This window comes from Amblyraja radiata, chromosome 15 (genome assembly GCF_010909765.2).
Source record: "Amblyraja radiata isolate CabotCenter1 chromosome 15, sAmbRad1.1.pri, whole genome shotgun sequence".
Lineage (NCBI taxonomy): Eukaryota > Metazoa > Chordata > Chondrichthyes > Rajiformes > Rajidae > Amblyraja > Amblyraja radiata.
Window position 1 is genome coordinate 24,021,147 of NC_045970.1, and position 13,130 is coordinate 24,034,276.

Consider the following 13,130-nt stretch of genomic DNA (forward strand, 5'->3'; position numbering starts at 1 on the left):
GTCTATAACTTTGTGTGTTTTATGCAGAGCTGTGAGCTTTAAAATATTGAAAGAAAATTAGAACCTAGAGCTTTAAATATTTTGACATTCTTAACATACTCATTTGTAAAAGAGTGTTTGCTTAAGTTTCTGAATTAACTCTAGTCTTGAAGAAGTAATTCTGCAAAATTGTGGTAAACTTTCCAATAGATTATTTAGTTTCTGTTTATATTCTTAATTCTTCAATATAAATTATGAACAAATTTCTTCTAATAACAATATTGTGAAAGGATATAATTTAACTTCAAAGATGTCTACTTGTGTGAATTCCAGTCACAAATGGGGTGGCAATGAATGAAGGTGATGTGTTCTTTCATCCATGGTAAGGATGGGGAGGAAATCCAAGATTTAGTCTTTGCATGGCACATTTACACAATATATGTATTGAAATTGGACCATTTTGCTGGGCTCATTTATGTACCTACAAAGCTCAAAAGGGAAAAAAAAGCGTAAATCATGTTTCGAATGTTTTTGGTTAAAAAAATGTTTTAATAAAAATGTTGCTGAAATTAAATGTAATAAACAATATTATTTAGAGCTGCCTGCATTACATTTCAAATGGATCCAAGCAAAAATACAAGGGCGGGTATAACAAGAAAAAATGTAGAAGGAATGCAAATAGTTTCAGTTGAAATATTTGCGTTAGCAATTAAAACTTAGATATACAAACTGGCTTTGTTCAATTTTATGACAGAAGAATGTTATTAAACATTCATTTACCCAGAGCTAATATAAATTAGGCATTTGATTGGTAAATCTGTGACTGCATAGAAGCAAGAACACAAATTAATATTTAATATATATACAATGGTTGGATTCAGCACAGTTTGACAATGTGTGCATTCACTTGGTCAAGAGTGCACATTGTAACCTGATTTCTATTTAAGTAAACACTATGAGTCAAAGTAGAAGAGTATTTATTCATCAAGAATAACATTAATGCAGATTTTTTTTTGAGCAGTGGTGAAGCTGGGAAATAAAACTAGGCATTCACTATTCATTTTGTGTTACACACAATTCAATATAGATGCAGTCAAATCTGTATTAATTGAAGTTTTTCAAGTGCAGTCAATCATATTGTTTTATTTTTAATATCTGGCCTACTAACATTACAGGAGCCAGCATACTTATGCCTCATGGCATTTGCTTAAACTGAATGGGTGAAATTATATTGGTTTAAATTATTTGTCAGTTTTTGTATGCTTCAATTCTAAAAAAATTAAAGGGAAATTGCTGTTTGTATTGTCTTCAAGAGTAATGATGGTCATTTTCCTTAGCATTATCACTGCGCTTATAGCCTTTTGGTGAATTCCCTTACACAAAATAAAACAAAAGCCACAAAAAGTATAAATCAGAAAATGTCAAAATTTTGGGCCATTAATGACTGCCTGGCCTCGATTCATTGGCAATGATGAAAATATTGTAGAATGGAAACCTTCATTATTGTAAGGGAGTATAGGAAGAGGTCCAAAAAGGAAATGGAATAAGGTCAAGTTTAAGCCAATTATTTTTTTTAATTCCACATTAGTTTGATTTATTTCAGGAAGTTCAGGTTGCAGTTAGAAATGGAATTTCACATAAGTTAAAACAAATGTACGGACAAGCTATATTTCCCATTTATTAGGGCAAGGATATATTTGAAATCTCTTCTAGTTAATAGAGTTTTTGAAAATGAGTAAGAATTGGGAAAGTTTTGCCTGGATTAAAAGTGGCAGATTCCATTACTGTTCTTGAATAAAATATATTAGTTGATTGTGCAAAGTATGTACTGTGATTTAAAGGATTACTGAAGCCCATAAAGTTACTGAGAGGGCAGAAAGTGACTTGCATTATTTTTTCAGATATCTAACAATCTTTTGAGTATTGAAGTTCATTCATTTGTATGCTTAGAAGTATTGAATTTGCGGCCAGTTTCCATGCCTGTATTTTGAATGCATTCCTCATTACTCCAGAGTTTGTACAGTCCTGGCACATTTCTAGAATCTCGCTCCAAACAGCTTGAAATGTGCACATCAATGGAAAATAATGTTTTCCAAAAAGAAGTTCTGTACCATGAAGTTTGCCGCTTCCAGTAAAACCTGAAGTATTTGTTTTAAATAGAGCTTTTACTCTTACCAATGTGGAGGGAAAATCAAAACATGAAACAAGCAGTAAACTATTGATTCCCTTTAGGAGAGGGAAAATGGTCTTAGTTTACATCCAGTTACTGTACTTGTTAATTTTCTTTGGCTCTATTGCATAATTTCTTATTGAAAATGTAAATTACAGTTGCAAGTTAGAGTTGGAAACTCAGTATTTCAGTTTTATAGTTTTATTTCAGAGAAAATGTTAACATCCCAAGCATGTTGAAGTCGCAGCATGCTGCTACCGATACCTTTTATGGGTTAGGGGGAGGGGAAAACTAAACTGCCATCTGCCCTTTCTCACTGGGAGGACAGTCAATCAGCAGAGAAAACCCCGATACAGATCTTGGATGCCTATTCTCTCGCCTGATTTTGTTTCCAAGCAAGCCTTTCAATGGCTACCCAACACTCCTGTCTAAACCATGCCATTATCTACAGTTGTGCAAACCAAGTAATACATCATAGAATCAGTTGTCCCAGGTTTTCAGTAACCAGTCATGGACTTTTTAAAATATTCATTTTTTCATGCTCCTCTTGGTCTGTGTAAGTTAATGGCCTAGTCGTTTTCCATAGCAGACACTATTTTGATATCGACAACGTCTGTAACTGAAAGTGGACATGATTTCAGTTCTAGCTTCAATCATAAAGTGCTTGCCAATATTGGATTATTTGCAGGCAGAAGTAGCTGCAGATGCTGGTTTACAAAAATAAGGCATTAAGTGCTCAGTGGGTCAGGCAGCATCTATGGAGGACATGCGTCGAGTCGGGACCATTCTTCGGAGACTGAACGTCACCTATCCATGTTCTCCAGAGATGTTGCTTGACCACTAAAGCACTTTGTGTCTTTTTTTGGATTCTTTGTAGACCTGCTTGATTTCCATTTTTTTTTTCTCTCTCTATCCCCGACCCTACATTAAATGAATGATGTTTCACTGGCTACAGGAAGATTTGCATTAGACACCATTAAAGTTATGTTGGTGTTTGTTTGAACCAGGTCCCCCTTACTGGACTCAACCAACTAAGATGGAAAAGAGATTGCATGCCGTGCCAGCAGCCAACACTGTAAAGTTTCGCTGTCCAGCTGGAGGGAGTCCAAAACCAACCATGCGATGGTTAAAAAATGGCCGGGAGTTCAAACCTGAATATCGAATGGGTTCATACAAGGTAAGTTCCATTTCTCTTATTTATAATAGCACAAACTTTATAAATGCACAACAGACATTAAATAGAAAAATGAGCACTAGCCCACAGTTTTCCTGAAGATCCTTTTGTCTCTAATTTAGTTTAATGTAACCGAAAATCTTGAAAATTAATTTACATTGTCACAAACCATATGGAAACCAGTATGTTGCTGGAGGTTTGCGGTGTAGGTGACTTGGCTAGATTCAGTGCAGTGGTTTTTACACTTGGCAGAAGCTGTGGGATCATGCAGGTTTATACTTGTGCACACAGTTTTTTTTGCCTTTTAAAAGTAGACGGTTGTGTTTGTGCCTTCCTCGTGTACAACAGTAATGTTCAGTTATAAAGTTCCTTTAATGTGGAAAGGGCATCCTCCTTTACTCGACAACAAATGGGTCCTCATCCAAAAGAGGTGTCTGTAGGAGGAGCTTGATCAGCTTGATCAAAGAGCTTGGTTTCAAGAGGGATACAGAGGTGGAGAAGCTGAGCGTTCTGGAGTAGATGTTGCAGAGAGTCTGCAAGCAATGATGCAAGAAAGGATGCACAAGAAAACGATAAAATTAGTGAAGTTTGTTATGTTTAAAAGGTAATAAAGGTAGAGAAGGGGTCTTTGAGGAATTAGAACACAAGATAAAAATATTAAGTGTCTCCGGACATAAAAATATTAAGACTGGGGGAGATTGGTCTACCATAAAATTACCGAATGGATGATTCAGATGGGTAAAATTAACAGAAAGTGTAGGAAGCACTGGGTAATTGGGAGCTGTTTCTCAGATGAAACAGTGTTCAGGAAACAGACATCTGATTATTTTTTTTTGTCCAATTATCACAAATAAAATTATCATGGCTAAGTCAGCCAATCCAGGTCCTCCAGAGATGCGGGCTGACCTACTGAGTTACTCCAGCACTTTGTGTTTATTCAAATAAATCTGATTGACAATGCTGCTCAACCAACCGCGAGCGGGGCTTATGCTTTTAACCCCCTCTGTTAGGGTAATAAAATCATACGGATAACTTCTACACCCAAGTCTGAAATGAAAGGTGACCTCAGATTTTATTACTGCACCTCTCGCATACATACTGTGATTCTGATCCTGCAATAACTGGGTGTATGTAGCCTCCACCTAATGTTTTGGCATGGTATTGGAGCCAATTTCTGGATTCAGTGGAACTAGAAGCTGCCAGCATCAGATTAGCTCCCAGTGGTACCCCATTTATGATTGCATATCAGCTTAATGAAACAAAAAGTCAGATGGGAATTTAAAATATCGCAGCCAATACACTGCCACTTGTACTCTGGACCTGCAAAGTTGAAAATTGTCCCAAATATATATTTTATAATTTGCTATGAGCATTATGCGATACTTTGAAGTATTTCTCTTAGCAATGATGCAGGAACAGTGTGTACAGTCTGAAGGTTTTGTTCAAGTCAACCTTGCAATATAATCAATCCCCCCTCGCATATGCCCACCTATTACCTGCCACGCTTTGTCTTGCCTCTCCCCTCTTCCAGCTTTCTTCCCCTCCCCCACAGCCAGCCTGAAGAAGGGTCCCGACTCGAAACGTCACATATCCATGTTCTTCAGAGAGGCTGCTTGACCGGCTGATTTACTTAAGCACTTTGTGCCCTTTTTTACAATAAGGTGCTTGTGTAGCTATGATAACACTGTACATTTAATAAAGTATCCATGTCACACATTTTGAAGAAAATAGATTAATGTTTGAATTCATGATCTGTGTCACGTCTGTATGTGTGGTAAACCTGTTTAGATTTCTGGACGTTTCACTGCGTTTGATTTTCACATGTTGCCAGTGCACTGTAAACACTAGAAAATAAGGAACTTTGTTTACAAAAGCAGATGGAGGGTTTTTACATTTCAGTGCACTGCTTTTCCAACTGTTTGACTACAGGACCTAGCATCTGCCAAATGCTCTGTCTGCAAGATAGAGTGTCAAGTCAGTCATAAATCAAATAAAGGAGGGTGCCAGGCATCAAACCTACTATACGTGAGACAACCATGTTTAGTCTGGTTTGTACAAGTTAAAATGTTTGTTTATTAGAAAAGAACAGTGATGTTAAGTTTTTCTTGTACAGACTGTGCATGAAGCATGTTTGGTACCTATAGCTCTATGGATTTATATCTAAATTGGAATTTAGTATCTAAAACTCTCACCTAATTAATTTTTCAATATGTAAAATAACCTTTCATTTCTGGGGATATCACAGTGTAGTTATGGCAGTTTGGTCCTTATCTCTCAACACTTTGAAAATTGTTTTCACATAATGAGAAAGTGACAGAACAGACCTCACACTATGAATGATTCATTGTGTGGAATGCACATGTTCAGCCTTTTACCTGTCTACTGATTTCTTAGTGGAAAGTTTATCAATGAAATGTAAAATGTCAAGGAAAGCAGGTGCTTCTGTTGATATTGCATCTGCTCTAGAACTTGGCCTGATACTGGATTCAAAACAATTGCTTAATTTTAAATAGTTTCACAGACTGATATTTGAAATGACCAAAACTGCATACTCATTGTGTAGTATTTTGTAGAATTTCCAAGTGAGTTTCAAATTTCTGGACTCAACATTGAGTTCAACAATGTCAAATCATGATCACCATTTTATTTTGTACTCTGGCTGTCAATAATGATTCCAATGGCATTGACAATGCCAAGGCCCAAAATTTGATTATTTACTTGGTCTTTGTTTCTCTCCCCAGCCTCTTTTAACTGCAGAAAGTATGTTTTATCTCTCACCAATTCTGACAAAAGGCCAACAACTCTTTTTAGCTCCCTCTCCACAACGGTGACTGACCTACTAAATATTTTAAGCATTTTAGTGTTTATTACAGTAATATGCTTACATGTCAGGCAGCATCTGTGATGAAATAGAATCACATTTCAGGTCAATTCATCAGAACAGGAAAAGTGAGAAAACAAGCATGCATGTGTTCAGTTGCAGAGTGGCAGGGGTGGAGAGGGAATTTTTGTAATAGGGTGGAGACCAAGGTTGCCAGGTAACATAATTACTTTCTTTTTTTTAAATAATATTTTTATTAGAAGCAAGTACATAATAAGAACATTTCATGTATATCAGTCATACATTGCTAATATCAATTATTTAATGACACTGCTTCTATTTTTTGCTTTATTATAGTTGCTTTCTTGCTGCAACTGTTTGTTCTTCTCATTTTCCTGGTCTGATAAAGGATCATTGACCTAAAAAGTTAGCTTTGTTTCTCTTTCCATGGATGCTCTCTGGCCTGCTGAGTTTTTCTGGCGTTTTCTGTTTTGAAGCATGGGTAGACCTGATATGTCGTATTACTCTGAGATCTTCAGAGTGCAGGCCCAATAGTTAGCTCTTCATTGAGTCATTTCTTCTACAAGAAGCTGGGCTACCCTTAGCAAGTCCAGATCTTTAGACACAAAAGGATCAATACCTGTCAAATGTCAAGAACCTGAAATGATAATCTTGTTTCTCCACGGGGTGCTACCTGATCTGCTGAGTTTGTGTAACTACTTCATTTCAAATTTCCAATGTCCACACCATTTTGTCTCTACAGCGCTGATTGGTGACTGCACACTATAAAGTGTATAGGGTAAGCTAATTAATCCATCATTCCTTTTCGACCATACATCAACATCACCATGGTGATAAGTGAGCTAACCCCCCCCCCCCCCCCCCCCCCCAATGCTGCCATATCCAAATAAGGTAGTCCATCTTCTTGTTTTTGGCTTTGCTAAATAACCGGCTGTCTATCGCAATGCATAAATCATTGCTCAGTAGATAGAAACAACGGGTCAGACAACAACTCAGCGGATCAGACAGCATCTCTGGAGATAAGGCATAGGTGACATTTCATGTCAAGACCCTTCTTCAGACTCAGCGTCTGTGGTTCCTTCCTACACATAATAATTATTAATCAATGTTTTGAATGGTTGAAAAATGTTCTACACTGTTCCTTTCAGGTTAACATTCTGTTGTATCTCCAAATTAAGCTTGCCCTGTCTCCTGCCATCCAGTACCTGATCGAATTTCTGGCACTGTGGAAAAAGAATTGTTTGACTGTGTGCAGTATCTAATATCCAGGCTGTCTCTGCTATTGATATATAACTGTTGGTTTAAGGCAAAAGGAGGGAAGTAAGGCAAGGCTGATGATTGATTGCTAACCGCACTGAAATTGTTGTTATTAAGCTAAATTCTATAGGACCTTACAATAAGAACTAATAAGAAACTACAGCAGAGCAGCAACAGCAGCAGCAGCACATAATGAATACTCTGTTCTATGGCATCATCTTCTGTTATAGCCCATTGGGCCCAAAATGGAAATTCACTATTTTAATAAACGCTACCCATTCAATTCCAGGAGGCCAAGTTGAGGCAAATGCCTACAGGATTAAATCGTCACATTTAGTTCAGAACTAATGTAGGAATAAATGTATGAATAAACTAAACTAAATAAAATGAGGCATTTCGTTAAGTTTATTTCAATGCAATTAAGACTCTCTGAAATCACTCTCAAATTTTTTTTTTAACAGATTCGGCCTCCACACTGGAGTCTTATTATGGAAAGTGCTGTTCCATCCGATAAGGGGAATTATACGTGTGTGATAGAAAATCCCTATGGATCCATAAATCATACCTATCATCTAGATGTAGTTGGTAAGTTGACATATAATCACCAGGCACCAAGATGATGTTAAATGTTTCGTCAATATAGTACATGAGGGAATTGTTCAGCACACAGTTAGAACAAAAGTTAGAACATGACGATCTTTTCCACTACTGCTGACTACCGGATTCTAGTCATTGTTGGTTGCAGTAGAAGTAAAAAGCACAACCTTTGATTTCTGGTTTTAATTTTGTGGTGTATTTTCTTACAGTAAAGAATTAATCAGCCAATAATTGCTGTTGATCATAAAACACGTTTTACTTTAAACAAAAGCTAGCAGAACTAAGTTTTCTTTAAATCATTCGGTTAGTTGCCATCTTTACAGCTGTGTTTTTCCATGTTGCATATGGTCCAATGAGAAGCAAATAGAAATATATCACTCAACAGAAAAGATTCTGAAGTGCATCGGTGGTTACCTTCTGCTGGAAAAATGCAGTTTGAAAAAAATTATCACAAGCAAAGAACTATGGTGGTTTTGCACAAAGCAACTAAACAATGACCTTTTTATTATCCAAAGCATTATTCATAGCTTTAACAATCACTGTTAGGAGAAATCTTAGTGAGATAAATAAACAGTTACTGCTTTGCCAAATCATAACCTCACAGTGTGCATTCATCCATGCAAGAGTAATCACAAATAGAATATTTCAGAGCTGAATTGTCTTATTTCAATGACTATATTTTACCCAGCTTGCCTTTGGCCATCTTATTTTTGGGGTACATAAAAAATAATACTGTGCTGTCAAATCCTTCATCAGATTTTTGGTTTGTAGGTTAATTGGTCTCTGTTTATTGTCTCCTAGTTTATAGGGAATGGGATAACATAGAACTTTACACGGGTGATCCATGGTCAGCGTAGACTTGGTGGGCCAAAGGGCATGTTTCCATGCTGTATTTTTAAACTAAAATTTAATTGTTATAGTTTTTAGAGATTCAACATGGAAACAGGCCCTTTGACCCACCAAGTCCACACCAACCAGCAACCCCCGCACATTAACACTACCCTACACACACTAGGGACAATTTTATTTATACCAAGGCAATTAACCTACAAACCTGTACATCTTTGGGGTGTGGGACGAAATCGAAGATCTCGGAGAAAACCCATGCAGGTCACAGGGAGAATGTACAAACTCTGCGCAGACAAGCATCCGTAGTCAGGATCGAACTCGGGTCTCTGACACTGTAAGGCAGTAGCTCTACCGCTACATCACCAAGCCGCCCCATTGTACAAGGGATGAAATTTGATTCGTACTGCAATGCACCATTTTTGTAGATTTTTTCATGTTATGTTGCATTTTAATGGAAATTCATAAAAGTTGCTATGGAATAAGATGTAGTTTTATCTGAAAGGAACCACTCCATGGAAAAACATTGCAGCCAGAATGCAAAGGTAAATAAAACATTTTGTGAAATATTTTTGATTTTGTGACATTCAATGCTAAAACTATCTCAGTCAGATATATTATGCAAAGTTCACATTCATCTTCCAACTACTTATTTTTGTGCTTATTCATTAAAATAATGAAACTAACTGAAAACTCAAAGGTTATAACACCTTCAGTCCAGGAACCTCCTTCGGAGGTTTGCAAGACTCAATCTCTTGCAAAACCACCTGCCTTTTGACAATGTGGAAAGTTTGTGTAAATTAAGATAGCAATCTAAAAATTGCTAAGATAGTGGTATGGAAGTATTAATTGAATCTATCCAATTTTGCATTGGTATGATTGACTGCAGAGTATTCACCAGTTGAAATTGGTAAATAATCAACATTGGCATAAGTGTACACCCATCATTCATTTGTCAAGCAAGACCAATACATATGCAACAGAATGATTGGCATTCAAGTGCACATACATATGCAACAGAATCAATTGGCATTCCTATTTCTTATTTAACGTTCTTTCTTAGGTCCTTGGAATTGCACTAGTTGTTCTTCAGTGTGTTGTGATTAGAAGTGAAACGCCCAATAATTGATGTACAAGCTGGGTGGTAGAGGGGTGTGGTGGCGAAGGTGGGATTGCCAATTGTGGTGCAAAGGAGTCAAAGGTATTTTATTGGAACATGTACCAATTAAGGTACAGTGATATGCGAATTGGCATACAGCCATACGAAAGAAAATAAATAAATAAAGGAGGGTAAATAAATAAATAAATAAATGGAATGAAATAGAATAAAATTTGATCAATTTCTAAGTGTCCTTGACAGCTAGGACAAAGTCCACAGATTGAAAACACAATGAACACCCAGCTACTTTTAATAAAAGACTTGCATAGCTAATTAATAGTAAAGTTGGAAGCAAATCCAGGGAGTTTTAAAAGTAGGCAATATGAGAGAAATATATTGAGATTCTAATTATTCTTGTATTGGGTCAGAGAAGTTCAATTTCATTTCTCTCCCACCCCTGAAGACATTTTGGCTGCCATGTCATTTTTGATTTAATATTCACTTTCAGTATGATTAAAATTCCACATTTGAAGTTGACCTTGGCAGAATATCAAGTGCTGATCAAATGTTGATTAGGTGACGTAATTTTAAATGAGCAGTGGTTTTTCAAACATACATTACTTTTGAACTGAGTCAACAAGATAAAAAAAATTCAATCTTTTTTTACTAATGTCTTGGTTCAAAAACTGAATGTTTCTTAGGTTTTCTTAGTGAAATGATTCTTTTAATTCTTTTAATTCTTTTAAAACATGAAAATATATTTAAAAATGACACATTGTTCAGATTTCTTTACAAATGATTTGTTGGAAACAAGTCTAACCAGTGATGGTAGACAAAAGTGCTGGAGAAACTCACTTGTGCGGCAGCATCTATGGAGCCATTTTCCTTTGCTCCATAGGTGCTGCTGCACCCGCTGAGTTTCTCCAGCACTTTTGTCTACCTTCGATTTTCCAGCATCTGCAGTTCCTTCTTAAACAACTGTACGCTATGATGTCTATTGTAAGATGAATACCAGATTCCAACAGAAACACCAAAGACTCACTTAGATGCACCCAGTGATGGTGGCTATTAATAAAGTCTTAGGTCTGGTTTGAGTTTCATAGCCGAGCCTCTTGCTTTGTGAATGATGCAATATTGAACTGTAACACTAATTCCTCCACGATTACTTTTCAAGTTGCATTGAAGGGTGGCTGAGCTAATTGTTTGCATTTATGTAGTGTGCAGCAACATTTAAGTCCATATACTAGTGCACCATTTAGGAATTTCCAGAAAATTCTGTATCAAATGACCATGGCCTAAACTGGAATAATCTCTTCAATTAGAGCGCACAATTTCATAGGTCATTGGAGGCTTGGGTTTAAACATCTGCTTTAGTTCACTGCCAAAAAGCCTACTGGACCTTTTATACCAGTAACACTTTTTAAAACAGAAGAAAATGTAAACATCAAGAACATTAATGTGCTGCTCAGCCACCAAAATCCATCTCCATAACTCTTTCATACTTTCATTGCAACATCCATTTGCAATTTGAACAGATGCAATTTGAACATGAAGTTATTGAAGATCATTCCAAAGTTTTAGATCTATTAAGAAAAATATTACACAATGTCTCTTTTAAACTATTCTCATTAGATTTAGTGTCTTTGGTTGTAGTCCCCGATTATAATTTGTTGTAAGTTTGAACTTGTTCAATCTTTTCAATCTGATCATTTGTAAATCTTTGGTGTTCCATTGCTTCAATTTCTAACATCAAATCTATTATTTCATCATAATGCAATATCTCCTTACATGAGGTCAATCTTGTCTCTTCTCCAACCTTCTTCCTTCCCAACCTCCATGCCCCTCTCCCTACCCTCCCCAATCCATTGTTTGCATCGATGCTCTCAATAGGGGGGCAAATTTGTGAATAAAACTTCTGAGGTTTTAAAGCATTGGCATGACCACGAGGGCTTATTTCTAGCTGTGTATCCCCCAGAAATCTGCGTGCTTTCAAAGCTGCCTGACTACATTTTCCAGCTGTCGCTATTCTTTGTGAATTTATTGTCACTGTGTTTTCATTGAGCATCTTTTTTAAAAATGTGAGAAAACTTGACACAATTAACATACTAGTGAGAAATGTGACTCATGTTTTGATAGAGATTGTTTGCAAGTCTTCAGTGTCAACCAAGTGACTACTTATGAGATGCACCAAATATAAATTATTGTGTTAACCAGTTGGATGAGATTCCAGAGCAGTGTGCATTGTTTATGAAGTTTTAGCATAATTAAAATAATTATCCTAATACCTTAGATTGGATATTGAAAAATCTCGGTTGGCCTCTGGCAGTAAAGCATTGCAAAAACAACAGAGATTGTATTTCTATCCTCATTCTGAACAATATGATGAGTCATTTGAGGCCATTAAAGTAGGAAGCCCAAGGACTGTCTCACTTACATGCATTCAACTCAGTTTCACCTCGAGAGGAAGTGGATAATTTATCACAAGAGGAACAGAAAATATAGCCACGAACAGGTAATGGGAGGGTAGGCTGAAAATTTTTGATAAGGGGAACAATAATTTATTGTTCTAAGCCACCATTGCATGAACAGACCATATATTTGCTTTAAGAGGCCAGTGTCTTTATGTTTAAAAAAAAATCTAATTTCACCAAAATGCCAAATAGTGATATATATTGATGCATTAAAGCTAAATATATACTATAGCATGTAGCCGATTTTATATTTGCAAAGGTCTTTTTATTAAACATTGTCCTCCATAATGTTTGGTACAAAGACCTATCATTTATTTATTTGCCTCTGTACCCCACAATTTGAGATTTGTAATAGAAAAAAATCACGTGGTTAAAGTGCACATTTTTATACATTTTGGTTTCACCATGTAGAAATTACAGCGGTGTTTATACATAGTCCCCCATTTCAGGGCACCATAATGTTTGGGACACATAGCTTCACAGGTGTTTGTAATTGCTCAGGTGTGTTTAATTGCCTCCTTAATGCAGGTATAAGAGAGCTCTCAACACCTCCAGTCTTTCCATCATCTTTGGAAACTTTTATTGCTGTTTATCAACATGAGGACCAAAGTTGTGCCAATGAAAGTCAAAGAAGCTATTATGAGAATGAAAAACAAGAAAGAAACTGTTAGAGACATCAGCCAAACCTTAGGCTT

At 36.4% G+C, this 13,130-nt stretch overlaps 1 protein-coding gene across 10 annotated transcripts in view; it reads left to right on the forward strand.

Moving 5' to 3' along the window:
* fgfr2 (fibroblast growth factor receptor 2) overlaps positions 1 to 13,130 on the forward strand; it is a 168,461-nt gene that overhangs the window by 109,690 nt on the left and 45,641 nt on the right. For 9 of the 10 annotated variants that reach the window (XM_033033810.1, XM_033033811.1, XM_033033809.1 and 6 more), the window contains 2 exons: positions 3,157 to 3,326; positions 7,884 to 8,007. In XM_033033810.1, coding sequence (XP_032889701.1) covers positions 3,157 to 3,326; positions 7,884 to 8,007 — 294 coding nt within the window. Of the gene's footprint in view, positions 1 to 3,154; positions 3,327 to 7,883; positions 8,008 to 13,130 lie in introns of all 10 variants that reach the window. The other variant, XM_033033819.1, reaches the window with a different exon arrangement.